The following is a 19,866-nucleotide window of genomic DNA, read 5'->3' on the forward strand; positions in this document are numbered from 1 at the left end:
ATTATTTTTAAACACAATTTTAAAATTATAAATTTAATTATGAATTTAAAAAATTACTTTTAAATATAATTTTTAAATCATAAATTTGATAAAATTATATTTAAAAATAATATTTTTATAAAATTTAAATATTTATTAAATTATGATTAAAATTAATGCGTTTAATAAATAAAAATATTAAAATATAAGTATGTAAATATATATTTAGTCATATAATTAACTAATTTCTTGATATTTGTTGTTATCTTTTTAATAGTGTTTTTAGTTTTCTTAGAATCAAACTCAATTTTTCTACTTGAGCTTTATTATTATATCCAATACTTATTGATTAAATTTTTTAGAAAAAAGATTTTTTTTTTAAATATGATTTGAGTCATACAGTAGAACATTCTACTTTTATTTTTCCTTTTTAAAATCAACTTGTGAAAAAAAAAAATTAGATTACTCTTTGATATTTAAATTTTAGTATAATTAATAGATTGATCTGAATTTTTAAAATTAAATATTTAAATTTCTCTATAATCAATTTATCCAAATTAGAAATCTTTCTATCGATTTTTGTTGTTAGAAGTATATGAAAATATTTTTATTATCATTTTTAAATAAATAAAGTATACTTGAATATTTAAATTTTAGCATAATTAATATATTAGTCTCTCTACTTTTAAAATCGTATACTTAAATCTCTCTATAATCATTGTTTCATCGCCTATTATAATTTAAACATTTTAATCTTTTATTTTTTATTTGAAAAAACACTTAACTTCTATTAACTTTTATCTATAATATCTTATTTAATTAATTTTTAAAAGAATTTTTTTAATTTTCATTCATTTAAATATTTCAATACTTATAATTTTAAATTTTTTAGAAAATACTTATAATTTCAGTTATTTTTAAGTGATATCAGATCACTTTTAAGTATGTTATAAACTTTACTATTTATAGGAATAAATTGTACAGAAATTTAAATATCCACTAATTTTAAACTAATTAATATTTATAATTTATGAAATAACTATAATTTTTTATGAATTAAATATACAGAGATTTAAGAATTTAATTTTAAAAATATAAAAATTAATCTATCAATTACACTAAAATTTAAGGATCAAGTTATAATTTATATATAAAATTCTCATTCATATTAAAAATGATTTAAATTTTTATGAGAATATTTTAGATGTTTGAAATATTTATTCTCTTTTTAATTGATTTATTAATAAAATTATAAATTGAAAGATTTTTAATTTAAATGAATGTATTATATAAAAATTTAAATATTTAATTATTTAATTTTGAAAATATATAAAACTGATATATTAATTATTTTAAAATTTAAAAATTAAAATTTAATTCTTTTAAAATTTAAAAATTAAAATTTAATTCACCCTATTATAACTGTTTTTAAATTTATTTTTATAATAGTAAATAAAGTATTTCTAATAAATATTTATTATCTCCATATTAAACTCTTAAAAGAGAAAATACTGAATCATTCATTCTAATAATTATGAGTAAATTTACCTTCATTGTTGATAAAGAAAAAACTTCATATATCACATATTTTTCTTATTTAAGAATTAAAAAACTACATATCACGGAAATTTATTTCTAATGTGACATTGCACTGATGGGCAAACTTGAAGCAACTCCACGTAAAAAGCCCCCGGATTTTCGCCCTGTACAATCAACGGTGGGCTGGCTCTTATTTGAGAGAAATATATGTAATAGCAAATGTAAAATCTGAAAAACAAATTGAATAAAAAAAATACACTATATAAAAATAAAACAAGCTAGGAAGAAGAATTGTGAGATATATACTCACAGGTGAAAATTCTTTGGGCACAAAAATCTTCCTTATTCCTCCCTCTCGCATACCTTGTATTCCTTTCTCGAATCCTAATACACGTATACAAGTACACATTACAATGTCTGCTGCTAAACAAAATCATGCAAAAATTATACATTAGCTTCAACACTTTCTCGTCACCTTTTCCAAAATTATGCTTGCACAGGTAAATCTCTTCAGGTTTTCGCTTGGAATTCTTTTTACTCCCATAATTGCCCCATCGATGAGGCCTTTCAGAGCTTTCATAGAAATCATAATGGAAATTCACCTAGAAAATAATCTAAATTTATAAGGGCTTCATTTCCTCGGACATATAAAGAATGACTATGAATTTGATCCGATATAATATTAAATTTTATTTATTTTCTTTTTATCGAGACATTCATTTGTATATATCTTAAATATAAATAAATTTTTTCAATGAAATGAAGTATCAACCGAAAGAGGGTAAATAAACAGTACTTTTAATAACTCTGGATCATTGATAGGCTGTCCTGTACCAACTATAATATCCTCGTACACAACCAGTTTAGAGTCAACAAACAGTTTTTTAGCCGATTCCCCTGCATGATATTGCCAAATCCTAAATAAAGGGCTACAATTTTCTCAAAGAAACTAAATTAAAAATAAATGAAAAAAAATAAAATTGGAGAATATTTTATTTTCAACAGAAATGAAACTAAAATAAAAAGAAATAGAAAATAATACGGAAGAGCCCCACAAACCTTGATCGGGCAACTTCCCACCTGCAGGAATTTCAGGTGACGAGTCCAGAAATGACAAAGAAGGAGGGGGCGATTTCCAACAATCTAAACGCCACATGGGGTGATCTTTCATTTCATTTTCGATCTGTGATCTATTGATTGAAGCGAGAGTTGGCTAAATAATATTGAAAATCAAAGTCAGCCCAGAAGCTGTTATAGACTAACCACTTACCTGTTGGGTTGTGTGGAGTAGCACAGTGCTTGATTCTCCTGAACCTCAAAGTTCAACAGCTCAGGATGGGATATTTCTGATGGAATTTGACATATATTTTCAAATTTTTCTTTTTATTAACTATTTAATCCACAGATAAAGAGAAAGGGAGAGAAGCAAAGAGTTAGTTACTTGCAAAAGCTGGCATGGGTTTGAGAGATAGTGACGCGGTGGAGATCACGGCGGCGGATAGTATCCGGTTCAAGTTGCTGTTTGGCATGGGCGAGAGAGAAACAGATATCTCCCTAGGGAGTGTTGTGAAGAAGACCTCCATGGCGGAGACACCATCAGACAAACCGTGAGGCATTTTTCGCCGGCTCCGCAAAGGAGACTTGCAAGTTTTTATCTTGAAGCAGTCAACTAAAATTAACCCAACAAGAATTGGGAAGCATACAAAACAGTCATATATAACAACTCCACCAAAAAGCAAATCCATTTTTTATAATTAATTTTTCATTTTTGTCCTGTATACTCCAATTGATGCTTTAAAACTTGTGGCTGATGTAGTCTACCAATCCATTATCCACATCGTATTGAATAATTAGTATGCCTTATTCAAAAAATCAAAACCCCATCTGTAGTGAAAATACATTAATATATCTAATATTAATTTGAATTTTATTATTAATTGAATATTTAAACAAAGAGTTAAAATTATAGTAATAAGCACTTACAAATTTAGTATTATAATAAGTGTATCTCAATAAATTTAAAAGATTTTAAATTCCCCTCCTCAATCTCTAATCTCGGCTCAAAAAACAAAAACAATAATAATAATTTTTAAATTTGTATAGATGCATGTATTGCTAATACTAAAGGACATTTACCAAAAATAATTGTTTGTGGGTAGTAAGTCAATATAAATAAATGCTATAATTTAGGTACAACACTTTCAATGTCTACCCAGCAGCTAACAAGTCAATTAATATGAATGGACCATTGATCAAGATATATTTAAAATTCAAAATGTTTGAATTTTAATTTTTTTACCCTGGGAAATTGAAAACTTCCTTTCTTAAACCAATAATCAGTGATTTTTTTTATTATTGCAAAATTAGTTTGCTGGTCTTATCAATCACATGTTGATGCAAATCGTTTGCAAAATTTTCTTTTGAAATAGAGACAGGAGATTGAAAGAGTAGAATTTAAAACTTCTCAAATTTGTTCCGATACACTTACTACTTATTAGAATTTGCTATTTGTTTCAGTCAATAAATCCCTATTGCTAAGGGATTCTCAAGTTGTTTTGATTTGCTAAATTATAAAGCCAGCTATTGCATTTCAATTAAATATCTTTTTCTCTCATCTGTTTTCTATATTTCTTTTTGTTCTTTAACATTTGGTATCAGAGCCTGGTTGAGAGGTTAGAAGTAGCAATCTTCTGAGATTTTATTTTTTCTTTCAACATGACGGAATCCTCTTCTTTTGTCCAACCAGCCATTCCAAAATTTGATGGGCATTATGATCACTGGTCAATGCTCATGGAGAATTTTCTGCGCTCAAAGGAGTACTGGAGTTTGGTGGAGAATGGAGTCCCTGCAGCAGTAGAAGGAGAGACTCTGACAGATGTACAAAAGAAGTCCATCGATGATCAAAAGTTGAAAGATTTGAAGGCAAAGAATTATTTGTTTCAAGCACTTGATCGTTCTGTTCTGGAAACAATTCTGGAAAAGGATACAGCAAAGGACATATGGGACTCAATGAAGCAGAAATATCAAGGTACAACTCGGGTTAAGCGAGCACAGTTGCAAGCTCTTGGCAAAGAGTTTGAATGTAATGTCCGGCTAGACTCCGGTATCGGAATTCCTACCGTCCGGTGGAATCTCGGATGTCGGAAGCCTCTGGTAGGGTAGAAACATGTTTTCGTAAAATGTTTTAAGGTGTTTCATGGTTTTAAATATGAAAATTTAATGAGTTTTATATGAAAAGTCTTTGGAGGAAAACCCAGGTTCGGCCGCCGAAAGTCAAGTTCGGCCGCCGAACATGCATGCGTTTTGGAGGCACGTTAGGCCCCCGAAAGCATGAGTGAGGGAAGTTCAGGTTCGGCCGCCGAAACCCAAGTTCGGTCACCGAACATGGCATGCATGCGGGAGCGCTTTCGGCCCCCGAACGTGGCCTGGCCAACCACCTATAAAAGGGACCCTTAGCCGAAATGGACGAGCTTTCTTCCATTTTCGGCCACAGCTAGCTTCCAACCTCCCTCTCCCCAGATCTAGTGTTTTTCCTTCAAATCCCCACCATTTTTCTTGAGTTTTAAGCTTGCATTGAAGGTTTTGAACTTTTGAAACAAGTTTTGGAGCTTTGGGAACTCAGGAGCTCATTTTCTTGGATCTCCAAGTTTAGGTCGTCTCTCTCTCGATTTTCAAGAGGTAAGAGCCGATCTTAAGCTCAATGCATGTTTTAAGTAAGTTTTAAGTGATTTTATGGGGTAGAATGGCATATATAGGGTTGTATGAGTTTTTAAGCAAATGTTAGGTTTATGGGATTTTTTTTTAGCAATGTGGCATGTTTGAGTATGCTTGAAGTGTTGTAGTTGGGGTATATGCTTGTTTGAGGCCCCTAGGAACTTGTATGCATGTTTTGGTTGAGTGGTATGCATGATTTGAGCTTGGGAGGCGAAATGTGCTGAGGGGAGCTGAGTTTCTGCCATTCGGGGGAAGCTCAGGTTCGGCCGCCGAAGGGACTTTCGGCCGCCGAACCCCCTTGTGGAGGCAGGCCTTTCGGCTGCCGAAGTTGCCCCCGAAAAGAGACTTTCGTCTCTGTCTGGGACTTTCGGCCGCCGAAGGTGCCGCCGAACATGCATGAGTTTCGCCTCTGTCTGGGAGTTTCGGCCGCCGAAGGTGCCGCCGAACCTGCCCTGTTCAGCCATTTCTTGCATGTTTTTATGTGATTGTTCTATGATGTTTTAGGGGGTTTTTGGGGAGTATATTAGAGTTATGTTTATGTATGTTTGGTCCCTCATTGGAGTCCACCTGTGTAGGTTCGGACCCGAGGAACCGAGGACCCCAGCAGTGAGCCAGCTGCTACAGAGTTTGTCAGAGCTAGCCAGAGGTGAGTGGAATAAACCTTAAGTTTTAAAATAAATGAAATATGAATCTTGAGCATGATCCATGCATCATGAATGCCATGAGATATAGTAGGTTGTTTGCATTAGTATTCACGAATACGTTGCATTGCATTTATGATGTTGATGTTGATGTGGATTGGTTATTGGATGATCCTTTAGTCCTCATATGATATGATGATGTTATGGCATGATATGGTATGGAAGTCCAGGTTGTACCCATTCTACGTCCCTGGCACGATGTAAGAGGAAGTCCAGGTTGTACCCATTCTACGTCCCTGGCACAGTTGGACTGTATGATATGTTATGTTAAGGGAAAGACCGGTTGACCCATTCTACGTCCCGGCACAGTTGGACCTATGTAGAGGACTATAGGTGACAATACCATCCGAGATGTGATTTGTTGTGATGTGTTGCATTCCATGAAAGCATGAAATTTTAATATATTGTTTTCTACTATTCTGCTCACTGGGCTTTGTAGCTCACCCCTCTCCCCTAACCCCAGATGTGCAGGTACAGGGTAGACCAGAAGGTTAGCCAGAGTTTTTGACGTGTTGTTGTAATAGTTAGATTGTGGACATGACAATTGTATTGTGATGTAATGTAAGAAAATTCAGTATGTTATGTAATGAGGTATTATGAGGTTATAGATGTGCTTGACCCTATGAGTATTGTAATCCCTTTTGATACATGATCTGTAGAAATGTTTTATAATGTTTATGTTTAAGCCAACTCATCTCAGGTTGTATCGCCCGATGGGGCATTGAGGAGATCCCACAGAGGGATCATGATTATGATCATGACTATGTACATGTATGTTCAGGTTGAGTTGGATGTTAAAAGAAAAGTTTAAATTTTTATGTATGTTGTTGATCATGTATGGGATTATACAGGTTTACAGGTTACATGTCAGGCTTGCTACGGGTCCCGGCGGCCTTAAGCCGATCTGGATCCTAGCGCCGGTAGCGGTCCGATTTTCGGGTCGTTACATTGAAGTTCTCTAAATGAAAAGTGGAGAAACAGTAAATGAATACATTGCCCGAACTCTTTCCATTGCTAATAAAATGAAAGCAAATGGCGAAGACAAGGGAGATGTTGCTGTGGTTGAGAAAATTTTAAGGTCCATGACTCCTAAATTTAATTATGTTGTTTGTTCCATTGAAGAGTCCAATGATACAAGCAAATTAACTATTGATGAGCTGCAAAGTAGCTTGCTTGTACATGAACAGCGTATGAGCATGCAAATTGAAGAGGAACATGCCTTAAAAATTTCTCATGGAGATCAATATGGAGGACGAGGTCGCAGTAGTGGACGAGGTGGTTGCGGAAGAGGACGATGCCGGCAAAATTTTGACAAGTCAACAGTAGAATGCTTCCGGGTGTCACAAGCTTGGACATTTTCAATGGGAATGTTTGCAGAAGGAAGCTAATTTTGCCGAGGGACAAGACGAATTGTTGTTGATGGCATATACAGCTACATGTATTGCCAACAATGAAGACATATGGTTTCTTGACTCCGGGTGAAGTAATCACATGCGTGGGAAGAAAGAATATTTCTTTGATTTTGATGCAAATTTCAGAGATTCTGTGAAACTTGGCAACAATTTCAGCTTGCTTGTCAAAGGCAAGGGTAACATACGGTTAGTAATGCATAGAATAGCACAAATCATTACAAGTGTGTTTTTTGTTCCTGAACTAAAAAATAATCTGCTGAGCATTGGACAACTACAAGAGAAGGGTCTTGCCATTCTATTTCAACATAACAAATGCAAGGTTTATCACTCTGAAAAAGGCCTAATTATGGATACAACAATGTGCTCCAATCGAATGTTTCTTTTGAATGCAGTCTCTCAACCTATAGACTCTGCTTGTTTCAACACAATTACAGAGGATACAACACAACTTTGGCATCATCGATATGGGCACCTGAGCTTTCAAGGCTTGAATCTTCTTCAATAAAAAGACATGGTTCATGGCTTACCACAGTTCAAAACTCCTTTAAGGCTATGCAAAGATTGTCTAGTGGGCAAGCAACACAGAGATCCATTTTCGAAAAGGAGCAATTGGAGAGCGTCCCGAATTCTACAGCTAGTCCATGCTGATATTTGTGGGCCAATCACGCCAATTTCCAACAACAACAAGAGATATTTGCTCACTTTTATTGATGATTTCAGCAGAAAATTATGGGTGTATTTTTTGATTGAAAAGTCAGAAGCTCTTGATGTTTTTAAGAAATTTAAAGCTAAGGTTGAAAAAGAAACAAATCAGTTTCTTTAAGACTTGCGCACTGATCGTGGTGGGGAATTTACATCACAAGATTTCACTAATTTTTGTGATGTAAATGGTATAAATAGACAATTGACAGCTGCATACTCGCCGCAACAAAACGGAGTCGCTGAACGGAAGAATAGGACCATCATGAACATGGTTCGCAGTATGCTTTCAGAAAAGGATATTCCAAAGACTTTTTGGCTTGAAGCTGTTAATTGGGCAGCACATGTTTTGAACCGGAGTCCAACCTTAGCAGTGAAAGATCAAACACCCGAGGAAGCATGGAGTGGGGTGAAACCTTCAATTGAGTATTTTAGAGTTTTTGGTTGCATTTCACATGTTCATGTTGCAGATAATAAAAGAACTAAGCTGGACAGCAAGAGTTTGCCTTGCGTTTTATTGGGTGTAAGTGAAGAATCAAAGGCTTACCGCCTTTATGATCCTACTTCAAATAAGATCATTGTAAGCCGTGATGTTGTGTTTGAAGAAGACAAAAGCTGGGAATGGAACAAGAAAAATGAAGAAATTATTGTACGTGATTTGGAATGGGGGTGTTGATGAAGAGGAGCTCAATGATGACACATAAGCTAATCCTATTTTCAGCACTGCAGAAGGAAGTGAATCTGATCCTAATGAAACAGATCTTCTTTCTGATTCAGATCAAGCAAGAACAAGGGTCCCACCAACCTGGATGAGAGATTATGAAACGGGTGAAGGACTTTCTGAAGGAGAAGCTGATATTGAAACAGCCGAGCCCGAACTGGCCCAAATAACTTTTAGACCCACTTTCCACTTGGCCCAAAATGGTTAACCCAAGTTATTTAGTAGTTCTGTGCTAGCTATTATATACAAATCAATTTTCTTTCAATTTTCCGATGTGGGACGGATTTGCGCCGCAAATCCGCAAGCAGGCAGCTGGAAGCAGCTGACCGTCACACTCGGTCCCGCTAAATTTTGCGACGTCCTCGTCGCAACTGAATCCATTACAATTGCTAACCAGAATCGGACCCTTAGGTATTGTGGTTCGCTAGTACCTCGGGTGGCTCCACCTCGTCTCTCACGGGTAGCCCTTTCCTCGTAGGTCCACTAGCTCCGCACAATTTTTTTATGACTCAGGGTGGCTTTGATACCAATTGAAACAGCCGGGCCCGAACTGGCCCAAATAACTCTTAGACCCACTTTCCACTTGGCCCAAAATGGTTAACCCAAGTTATTTAGTAGTTCTGTGCTAGCTATTATATACAAATCAATTTTCTTTCAATTTTCCGATGTGGGACGGATTTGCGCCGCAAATCCGCAAGCAGGCAGCTGGAAGGGTCATAAAAAAATTGTGCGGAGCTAGTGGACCTACGAGGAAAGGGCTACCCGTGAGAGACGAGGTGGAGCCACCCAAGGTACTAGCGAACCACAATACCTAAGGGTCCGATTCTGGTTAGCAATTGTAATGGATTCAGTTGCGACGAGGACGTCGCAAAATTTAGCGGGACCGAGTGTGACGGTCAGCTGCTTCCAGCTGCCTGCTTGCGGATTTGCGGCGCAAATCCGTCCCACATCGGAAAATTGAAAGAAAATTGATTTGTATATGATACCAATTGAAACAGCCGGGCCCGAACTGGCCCAAATAACTCTTAGACCCACTTTCCACTTGGCCCAAAATGGTTAACCCAAGTTATTTAGTAGTTCTGTGCTAGCTATTATATACAAATCAATTTTCTTTCAATTTTTCGATGTGGGACGGATTTGCGCCGCAAATCCGCAAGCAGGCAGCTGGAAGCAGCTGACCGTCACACTCGGTCCCGCTAAATTTTGCGACGTCCTCGTCGCAACTGAATCCATTACAATTGCTAACCAGAATCGGACCCTTAGGTATTGTGGTTCGCTAGTACCTCGGGTGGCTCCACCTCGTCTCTCACGGGTAGCCCTTTCCTCGTAGGTCCACTAGCTTCGCACAATTTTTTTATGACCCAGGGTGGCTCTGATACCAATTGAAACAGCCGAGCCCGAACTGGCCCAAATAACTTTTAGACCCACTTTCCACTTGGCCCAAAATGGTTAACCCAAGTTATTTAGTAGTTCTGTGCTAGCTATTATATACAAATCAATTTTCTTTCAATTTTCCGATGTGGGACGGATTTGCGCCGCAAATCCGCAAGCAGGCAGCTGGAAGCAGCTGACCGTCACAGATATGGTCATGTTTACAAGTTCCAATAGCGTTGACCCAATCCATTTTGATGATGCTGTACAAAATGAGAATTGGAAACAAGCTATGGATGCAGAAATGGCAGCAATTAAAAGGAATGATACGTGGGAATTAATAGATTTACCGAAGGGAGCAAAAACAATTGGGATTAAATGGGTCTATAAGACAAAATTTGATGAAAATGGAGAAGTGAATAAATACAAGGCCAGACTCGTCATGAAAGGCTATGCCCAACAACACGGAGTAGATTACAATGAAGTATTTGCACCTGTGGCACGAATGGAGACGATTCGATTGATCATGGCACTTGCAGCTCAAAAAGGGTGGCCCATTTATCAGCTAGACGTGAAATCGACATTTCTACATGGTGAGTTAAATGAGAATGTCTTTGTAGATCAACCTTATGGGTATGTGCTTGTAACGACCCGAAAATCGGACCGCTATCGGCGCTAGGATCCGGGTCGACTTAAGGCCGCCGGGACCCGTAGCAAGCCTGACATAAGACCTGTAAACCTGTATAATCCCATACATGATCAACCATAAGCATAAAAATTAAAACTTTTCTTTACATACTCATCAACCAAACTCAACCTATGCATAAACATTAACATAACATTGATCCCTCTGTGAGATCTCATCTGGGCCCTCAAAGGGTAACATAACCTGTGTTGAGCTGGTTTACATAAACATCATCAAAATCTCTAAGATCATGTATAAAAAGGGATACAACATTCTATGGTCAAGCACACACTAACATCCATAAAACTCATTACAAAACTATACTGTACTTTTACATTACAATTTGATCATGTCCATTGCTAGCTATTACATAAACATGACTTCTTTACTCTATCCGGACTCCCGCACTATACTGTACCTGCAAGCCTGGGGGTAAAGGGAGAGGGGTGAGCTAAAAGCCTAGTGAGTAGAGCTATTAAAACACATTAACACTATGCTCTATGAAATGCATCATAACACAGACAATTCACATAAGGGTTGGGTGAACTTGTCTCCAATTAGTCCAAGCTAACATAGTGCCAGGCCGTAGCATGGGGTCCTGGTCTTCCTGTCATACATACATTACTTACCATTTTCCCAGGGCCTCCTCTGGGCTCCTGGTCTTCGAGTCCACAATCGTGCCAGGCCGTAGAATGGGGTCCTGGTCTTTCATTTCCGTGCCAGGCCGTAGAATGGGGTCCTGGTCTTCCTGTCATGGACTAATTGGGTCATCCAACATTCACCCACATCAACAACAATCGATGCAATGCGGCATATTCGTGAATACTAATGCAATCATCCTATTGCATAATCATGATGCATGAAACATGATAAAACATTTAATTTAAAAGATTAAGTTTAGTTCCACTCACCTCTGGCTGACTCTGACAACACCGAAGCAGCTGAACTCACTGCTGGGGTCCTCGGTTCCTCGGGTCCGAACCTACACAGGTGGACTCAAATGAGGGACCAAATATACCTGAACATAACTATAAACTACTCCCCAAAAACCCCCTAAAACATCCTGAGAATATCACATAGAGATATGCATGGAGTGGCTGAACAGGGTACTTTCGGCGGCACCTTCGGCGGCCGAAAGTCCTGGACAGAGACGAAACTCAGGTAGGTTCGGCGGCACCTTCGGCGGCCGAAAGTGCCAGACAGAGACGAAAGTCTCTTTTCGGGGGCAACTTCGGCAGCCGAAAGGCCTGCCTCCCCAGCCATGTTCGGCGGCCGAAAGTACCTTCGGCTGCCGAACCTGGTTTCTGCCAAAGGGCAGAAACTTGGCTCCCTTAGCACATTTCGCCTCCAAACCTTCCGAACATGCATATTTTTCAACCAAAGCATGCATACAAGTTCCTAGGGGCCTCAAACATGCATATACCCCATCTACAACACTTCAATCACACACAATCAAGCTACATTGTTCAAAAAAGTCATCAAAAACCCATAGGTTCAACATATACCCTAACATGCATTCTACCCCTTAAAAACTTCATAAAACTTGTTTAAATCATACATTGAGCTTAAGATCGGCTCTTACCTCTTGAAGATCGAGGGTTGAGGAGATCTAAACTTGGAGATGGGAGAAGTTTCAAACTTTTGGTCTCCAAGCTCCAAAACTCGTTCTAAGCTCAAAGATCTTCAAAACCAAAGTTATAAACTTGTAAAGATCATGGGAAAAAGGAAGGAAAAACTCAAGATTGGGGAAGGATGGCGGAATGCTCACCTTGGCCGAAATGGGGAGAAAAAGCTCGCCCATTTTCGGCTAAGGGACCCTTTTATAGGTGGCTGGCCAGGCCACGTTCGGGGGCCGAATGTGCCTCCGCATCCATGCAATGTTCGGCGGCCGAACTTGACTTTCGGCGGCCGAACCTGGACTGCCCTCACTCATGCTTTCGGGGGCCTAACGTGCCTCCAAAACGCATGCACGTTCGGCGGCCGAACTTGACTTTCGGCGGCCGAACCTGGGTTTTCCTCCAAGGACTTTTCATGCAAAAACTCATTTAATTTCATACTTAAAACCATTAATACATGAAAACATTTTTATAAAACATGATTCTACCCTTCTAGAGGTCTCCGACATCCGAGATTCCACCGGACGGTAGGAATTCCGATACCGGAGTCTAGCCGGGTATTACAGTGCTGAAGGGACCTGAATAGAAGGTGTATAAATTGAAGAAGGCTCTTTACGGGCTAAAACAGGCGCCACGTGCCTGGTACAGTCGAATAGAAGCTTATTTTTTGAAAGAAGGCTTTGCTAAATGTGATTATGAACACACTCTGTTCTTCAAAAGGGAGACTAATGGTAAAGTATTGATTGTCAGTTTGTATGTAGATGATCTTATTTTTACCAGAAATGATGATATGATGTTTGAAAATTTCAAAAAATCCATGAAACAAGAGTTTGATATGACAGATCTTGGGAAGATGAGCTATTTTCTTGGTTTGGAAATTTCACATGGCTCAAGAGGAATTTTCATTAATCAGAGGAAATACGCTCTGGACATTTTACAGAAATTTAGTATGTGTGATAGCAATTCTGTTCTTAATCCCATTGTTCCTGGTTCCAAACTTGTGAAAGATGACGTTGGCATCAAAGTGGACAAGACTTACTACAAACAGATTGTCGGTAGTCTTATGTACCTCACAGCGACTCGACCCGATATGATATTTGTAGTTAGTCTAATTAGCAGGTTCATAGAGAATCCTACACAGCTCCACTTACAAGCTGCAAAGAGGGTGCTGAGATATTTGAAGGGGACAACTGATTTTGGGATTTTTTTATAGAAAGGGAGGAGATGATGAGCTTATTGGTTATAGTGACAGCGATTATGCAGGAGACTTGGAAGACAGAAAAAGCACTTCAGGTTATGTTTTTTTATTGAGTTCAGGGGCTGTGTCTTGGTCCTCAAAGAAACAACCTGTTGTCAGTTTATCTACTACCGAAGCGGAATTTATTGCAGCTGCCTCTTGTGCTTGCCAAGCTATCTGGTTGAAAAGAGTGTTGAAAAATCTGGATTTGGTTCAAGGTAGAACTATTATTGTTCGTTGTGACAATAGTTCTGCAATCAAGCTCTCAAAAAATCCAGTAATGCATGGGCGAAGTAAGCACATTGATGTGCGTTTTCACTTTTTGAGAGAGCTTACTAAAGAAGGCACGGTAAAGCTGGTTCATTGTATTTCACAAGAACAATTGGCTGATTTAATGACTAAGCCACTTAAGATGGATGCTTTCTTGAAACTACGTGAGCTCTTAGGAGTTTGCTCCAAGTCTGATATAAACTGTAAGCTGTAAGCTTTCAGTTTAAGGGAGGAATTGTTAGAATTTGCTATTTGTTTCAGTCAATAAATTCCTATTGCTAAGGGATTCTCAAGTTGTTTTGATTTGCTGAATTATTTTACAGATTTTTAGCTTTTGCTGTTTTTGTAAGGCTATATAAAGCCAGCTACTGCATTTCAATTAAATATCTTTTTCTCTCATCTGTTTTCTATATTTCTTTTTGTTCTTTAACATTACCAAACTAAATCTGTGAGTTCAATTTTATAAAATTTATCTCTTTAATTCTTCTATTAAAAAAATTTATTAATTTATTTTACTACTATATAATATGAATATTTATATTTTAATTTTACAATAATATGAATATTTACATTTAATTCTTTTATATAATATGAATATTTTTTAATTTTTAAAATGGAAATTGGAGATTGAGATAATAGAATTTAAGATTTTTCAGATTTACTCAAATGCACTTACTAATTCTGTGAATGCAATATAAATATTTATATATAGTCTATTTTACATTCATCAAATAGAGATATATTGCAAAATTTATCTCTTTAATTCTTCTATTAAAAAAATTTATTAATTTATTTTACATTGATTAAATAGACTATATAATATGAATATTTATATTTTAAATCATAATAACTAGATAATATGTATAATTAAAATGATAAATATTAAATAGTATAAATATTTAAGAGTAATTATTAATGATTTTTTAATTAAAAAATTAAAGAGTTAAATTGTAAAATATACATAAATATTTTAATTGAGTGATTTTAAAATAAGGATGAATTAAATGAAACTTTTAAAATTTAAAAATTTAATAATAATTTATCCTTCAATATAAAAATCAACCATAATAGTTTAGTAATCAATTGCAAAATCCATTGCTAAATTTATAACAGTTTAAGAAATTTATTACTTAATTCTATTAATAAATTATAAAAAATAAAAATTATTTGCAAATTTAATAATAAATTTTGAATTTCATTACTAAATTTAGGAATCAACTAGTAAAAGATTGAAATTTATTACTAAATTAGTAATTAATAAAATAGTTAATGAAATATAGTATTTTTTTTAAAAATAGAAATTAAAGATTAGAAGACTAGAATATGAAAACTTCTCATATTTAAATGTATTTATCATCAAACTAAGTTTATGAATTCAATGAAATACAATTTATTTGCTAAATTAATAAAGGATTTAGTTTGTTACAAAAAATTTAGAAAGAAATGTCACCTTTTCATTGTTTTAATCTCACATTTTTTTCTTAGTTTAGTTATAATATATTACTAAAGTCATTATTAATTTAAAAATTAGTAATGATTCTATAATTTATTATTAAATTTTAAAGAAAAATATCACAAATTTATTTAATTTAATAATGGATTTAAATCTATTACTAATTTTAAAAAATTAAAAATAAATATTAATTCCAAAAAAATTATTATTTTTTATTTTTATTACCTGTATTTTTATTTTAAATTTAATAACGATTTAAATATGGTACTAAATATATTCTACTCTATCTCTTTTATCATTTTTATTTAATTTCTTTATTTCCTTTCTCCCCTTAATTTCTTTATTTTTCTCACTTTATTTCCTTACCCTCCGATTATTTCTCTTTTCTTTTTTTTTTTCTTCTATTTCTCTTATTTTCCTCCATTTTCTTTCAGTATCCTTCATTCTCTTATTTACTTTTTTTCACTTTTTTAATTTTCTCTCATTTTCTCCTATTTTTTTAATATTTTCTTCAATTTTCTTATTTTCTCTTTATTTTTCAATTATATTTTTTTCTTTTTCCTTTCTCTTTCTTATCTATTCTCTCATTTTCTCCTATTTTTTTAATTTTCTTCCATTTTCTCATTTTCTCTTTATTTTTCTATTACACTAAAAAAAATTACAATTTAACAATGAATTTTATTAACAGATTTAAAATCCATTAATAATAATAACGGATTTACTAATAGATTTCAAATCCGTTAATAAATTTTAATGTAAAGTAAAAATTTATCAACGGATTTGAAATCTGTTGATAATCTATTAGTATTACTAGCGGGTTTTAAAATTCGTTGGTAATTTATAAATTTATAAAATAAATAATATTAAAATTTATTAACGGACTTAAAATCCGTTGGTAATTTACTAACGAATTTTAATCCGTTAGTAAATTTAAAAAAAGTGTTTAAATTACTAACGGATTTAGAATCTATTAGTAATGTGTTCAAAAAATTATTAGTAGATTATAAATCCGTTAATAATGTGTTAAAAAATATTAACGAATTTAAAAATTTATTACTAAATTTTATCATTTAATTAGTGAGAAAAAAAATGTTGAATTTATTAAGGGATCTTATCCGTTAGTAAATTTAAAATGACATTCCGCGTAAAATTTTCGCGTTCATTTTTTAAAAATACACATTTTTTTATTACAAACAGAATTATTAACGGAAGGAAAAAAAGTTCGCTTTTGTTTTCAAAATTTAGTATCAAATTCAAATCCGTTAATAATCCATATTCATAAATATAACATCACCTCTTCTCTCTTTTTATCATTCATTCATTTTATCATTTTTATTTCTTTCATTTTGTTCCCTTTCTCTCATTTTCTTTTTTTTTTCCTATTATTTTCTTTTAATCTCTTATCCTTTTTTATCTCATTCTCTTTCCTCTTTTATTATTTTTTTTATTTTCCTCCATAATTTCCTTTCACTTTCTCTATTTTCTTTCCCGTTATTTTCTTCCCTTTCTTCTCTTATTCTTCATTTTCTCTATAATTATCTCATTTTTTTCATCTCATTTTTTTTCTATAATTTTCCTTTTATCTCTTATCCTTTTCTTTTATCTCATTCTCTCCCCTCTTCTATTATTTTCTTTATTTTCCTCCATAATTTTCCTTTCACTTTCTCCATTTTCTTTTCCATTATTTTTCTCTTTCTTCTCTTATTCTTCATTTTCTCTATAATTATCATTCATATTATTTCCTCTCATATTATTTTCTTCTATTATTTTCTTTATATCTATATTTTTCCTATTATTTTCTCTTCAATTATTTTCTTCTCTAATCATTTTCTCTTTTTTTTCCTCATTTTTCTAATCATCTTTTAACTCTACTCTCATTCTTCCTTCTTTTTCACAATCTTTATTTTTCTATCATTTTTTTCATTTCTCTTTTTTTTTTTATCATTTTCTCTCATTTACTCTTTTCTTATTTCCACTTTCTATATATTTCTAATAAATATTGGATATAAATTAAAAATTTAGTAACATTTCTAATAAATATTGTATATAAATTAAAAATTTAGTAACAATAATAATATAATTTTAAATCTCATTGAATTAATAAAAAATAATATTAATAATAAAATTTATTATTTACTCAAAATAATAATTATTTTAAAATTATATAAATTATCAATAGATTTACTAACGGATTTCAATCCATTGATAATTTACTAACGGATTTACCAACAAATTTAAATCTGTGAGTAAATTATTTTTTTCTTAATTTACTAACGGATTTAAAATCCGTTAGTATTATTAATGGATGTGAAAGCCGTTAGTAAAAATTTATCAATGAGCTTTTTAATAAGGGATTATAATCCATTAATATTACTAATGGATTTGAAAGTCGTTAGTAAAAATTTACCAACGAGATTTTTAATAACATATAATAATTTATTAGTAATCTGTTGATAATTCATTTATTAACGGATTTTTAGAAGATTATCAACGGAAATTCATAAATTTTTTGTAGTGTTATATTTTTTCTTATTTTCTCTTTTCTTTCTTTCATTATCTCAATTTTTTCTTTTTTAAAATTTTTTCTCATTTAATTTTATAATAACTTTTTTCATAAAATTAATACAATTTAAAAATAATAAAATTAATATTTAATATAAAATACAATAACAAGATCAATAGTTTAACATAATATTTTTATATATTTTTAAAATTAGTAATGGTTATATTTTCAATTTTTTTATCAAATTAGTAATGAATTTAATTTTTATTTTCTAATTTTTGTCAAATTACTAACCTATTTATTAAATTCCGTTACAAATTTAAATTAGCAACAGGATTTAGAGTAATAGATGGTAATATATTACTAATAGTGATTGGGACATAATTTTAAGAAAGAAACAATAATGTAACTTCACTATATTAATTTCTAGGATTGGTAGCCAATACTTATGGTTTTTTTTATATTAATTTTCTTAATTAAATTATTATATTAATTTTCTATTGAAAATAAATAATATTGTTTTTATTTAATGACTATATCTCATGATACACTCATGTTTTTAAGCATCATTTTTAATTTCATATGAAGTTTCAACTTGTATTAGATACGACCTAACCTAAATAAATAAATAAATAAAAATTTAATTTTTGTTAGTGTATTTTTAAATAAATAAATAAAAATTTAATTTTATTAGTGTATTTTGTAAAATTGAGAGATTTATTAATTTATTTTTTATAATATAGGGATTAAATAGTAAATTTTTTAATAAATTAATAATCATAGTTTTTTATTAAAGGAGCATTCCTCTGTCAAGCCAGTGATAAAAATTTAGTGGTATACTTTAGCTATTAGATCAAGTTGGCAATAGTTGATTGTGAGTCATAACAAATTGTTTTTCCAGAAAATAAAATTCCTGCTTATATAAAGAACCGAGCTAAGAAATCCCTGCAAGTGAGCAAGAATCTTTCAAAGAGTTAATTTCCTGAAAAATTACAAGGAATCTGCAGCTGCCATGGCCGGGTATCTCTCTCTCTCTCTCTCTCACTCTCCTTTCTAATGAAATATAATTCACTGTGGCTTTTCAATCTTATTTCAGGGAGAATAAGCGAAGCCCTAGTAAGAGTAAAGACATCATTTTAAAGGCCATAGAAGACTTGGTCAGTGTGAATACACTCTTCATAGCAGCTGTGTTCATTGGATTAGCTTTTGCGGACCCCCAACAACGTAGCCTGGAAATAAACAGACCTGAATGCAACGCAGACATGAAGGTAATTAAACGACTCGTCGTATACGAAGTTGTGTCATTTTCTTGCTTTCTTCTTTCAACTATGGCAGCCAAATCAATCAAGGTTTATCTGCATATTTTTTACCCCGACGACCCCGACAACGACAAAAAGTCAGTTAGCACCGAGCCTGATAAACCTCGTTTAGATGGCAAGAAAGTTCGCCTGTTTGATGTAAAAAGGGGTTTAATATTCGCAATATCAATCACGGCATCGGTTGCTGGGATCTTATTTTTCGCACTTTCAATCTTTTTTGTTATTGAGATAAAGTTGGGGAAGCTGTCCTGCGGGATCCATGAGACTCGAGTTGCTAGTCTAACCCTGTTAATCCTCGTCGTTATTTCACTCTTAATTTATTTACCGTTTATGTTGATCGCTCTGGTTCATTGTATGATTGAGCCGTAAATTAATGTTACAAAATTATGTGCATTAATAATTTTTAGAATTTACATTCATATACTATATATGAATATTTAGTCTGAAGATAAATATATCTTAGTAAATTAATTTTTAAAATTTTCAATTTTTAATTTTATTTTAATAATTTTTTTTATTTTTAATAATATATTTTAAACTTATACGACGTGAAACTAATTTAATTAGATAATATACTAAATAAAATTAAAACTCTATCAACTTTATTTTATACTCACTCATTTATCCAACTTTACAGCATGACGCTT

General features: G+C 33.1%; 2 protein-coding genes across 4 annotated transcripts; one reads left to right on the forward strand and one right to left on the reverse strand.

Annotated features, from left to right (window-relative positions):
* Positions 1-1,481: 1,481 nt before the first annotated feature.
* Positions 1,482-3,291, reverse strand: LOC110608177. Of its 3 annotated transcripts, none has more exons than XM_043949093.1 (7): positions 2,960-3,291; positions 2,789-2,864; positions 2,578-2,708; positions 2,315-2,415; positions 1,994-2,120; positions 1,829-1,902; positions 1,482-1,682 (listed from the first exon to the last, which is right to left on the reverse strand). In XM_043949093.1, the coding sequence occupies exons 1-7, from the start codon at positions 3,261-3,263 to the stop codon at positions 1,599-1,601; spliced, it is 897 nt and encodes a 298-aa protein (XP_043805028.1). In that variant the 5' UTR covers positions 3,264-3,291; the 3' UTR covers positions 1,482-1,598. The 3 variants fall into 3 exon arrangements, with proteins under 3 accessions (XP_043805028.1, XP_043805027.1, XP_043805026.1); XM_043949092.1 differs by having other exon boundaries at positions 1,482-1,701; XM_043949091.1 differs by having other exon boundaries at positions 1,482-1,746.
* A 15,438-nt stretch (positions 3,292-18,729) lies between these two features.
* LOC110608176 lies at positions 18,730-19,619 on the forward strand. The gene is made up of 2 exons (XM_021747386.2): positions 18,730-18,920; positions 18,997-19,619. The coding sequence occupies exons 1-2, from the start codon at positions 18,913-18,915 to the stop codon at positions 19,586-19,588; spliced, it is 600 nt and encodes a 199-aa protein (XP_021603078.1). The 5' UTR covers positions 18,730-18,912; the 3' UTR covers positions 19,589-19,619.
* Positions 19,620-19,866: the final 247 nt, after the last annotated feature.

Source organism: Manihot esculenta, chromosome 12, assembly GCF_001659605.2.
Source record: "Manihot esculenta cultivar AM560-2 chromosome 12, M.esculenta_v8, whole genome shotgun sequence".
Classification (NCBI taxonomy): Eukaryota; Viridiplantae; Streptophyta; class Magnoliopsida; order Malpighiales; family Euphorbiaceae; genus Manihot; species Manihot esculenta.

Excerpts from the sequence above, each read along its gene's own strand:
- LOC110608177 (XM_043949091.1), bottom strand. The coding sequence starts at position 3,263 with ATGGATTTGCTTTTTGGTGGAGTTGTTATATATGACTGTTTTGTATGC. Across the intron at positions 2,416-2,577 it reads TGGGAAGTTGCCCGATCAAG|GGGAATCGGCTAAAAAACTG; the intron begins GTTTGTGGGGCT and ends AATATCATGCAG. Across the intron at positions 2,121-2,314 it reads ATGATCCAGAGTTATTAAAA|GTGAATTTCCATTATGATTT; the intron begins GTACTGTTTATT and ends ATTATTTTCTAG.